This window comes from Puntigrus tetrazona, chromosome 1 (assembly GCF_018831695.1).
Source record: "Puntigrus tetrazona isolate hp1 chromosome 1, ASM1883169v1, whole genome shotgun sequence".
In the NCBI taxonomy this organism is placed as follows: domain Eukaryota; kingdom Metazoa; phylum Chordata; class Actinopteri; order Cypriniformes; family Cyprinidae; genus Puntigrus; species Puntigrus tetrazona.
In genome coordinates, this window is record NC_056699.1 from 734,555 (window position 1) to 734,876 (window position 322).

The following is a 322-nucleotide window of genomic DNA, read 5'->3' on the forward strand; positions in this document are numbered from 1 at the left end:
ACAGTTCTTTCAGGTCGAGAGAGAGAAGAAGCTGCAGGAGCTGGCGGCTGCCGAGTCGGAAGGGGGCGGGAGCGGCTGCAGTTCACCAATGGGAAGCACCGTCTCGTCTTTCACCAACCTATCAGAATTCTCCATCTCCTCCAGCTGTTTCAAAACATTTCTGCCTGAAAAACTGCAGATTGTGAAACCAATGGAAGGTGAGTAAAGGGTAGTGCGACGAAAAACAACTTTTAAACAGATAATCTAGTCCCTGTATGAGCATTTGGATAAATTTCTGCTTTTATCTTACATTTAATTTTCTCTGGTCAAATGAAGAGAGAAA

General features: G+C 44.7%; 1 protein-coding gene across 1 annotated transcript in view; it reads left to right on the top strand.

The window, feature by feature from the left end:
* The window catches only part of LOC122342042 (trafficking kinesin-binding protein 2-like), a 9,852-nt gene that overhangs the window by 5,484 nt on the left and 4,046 nt on the right, over positions 1 to 322 (top strand). Inside the window, exon 12 of the mRNA XM_043235832.1 lies at positions 5 to 197. Coding sequence (XP_043091767.1) covers positions 5 to 197 — 193 coding nt within the window. The remainder of the gene's footprint in view (positions 1 to 4; positions 198 to 322) is intronic.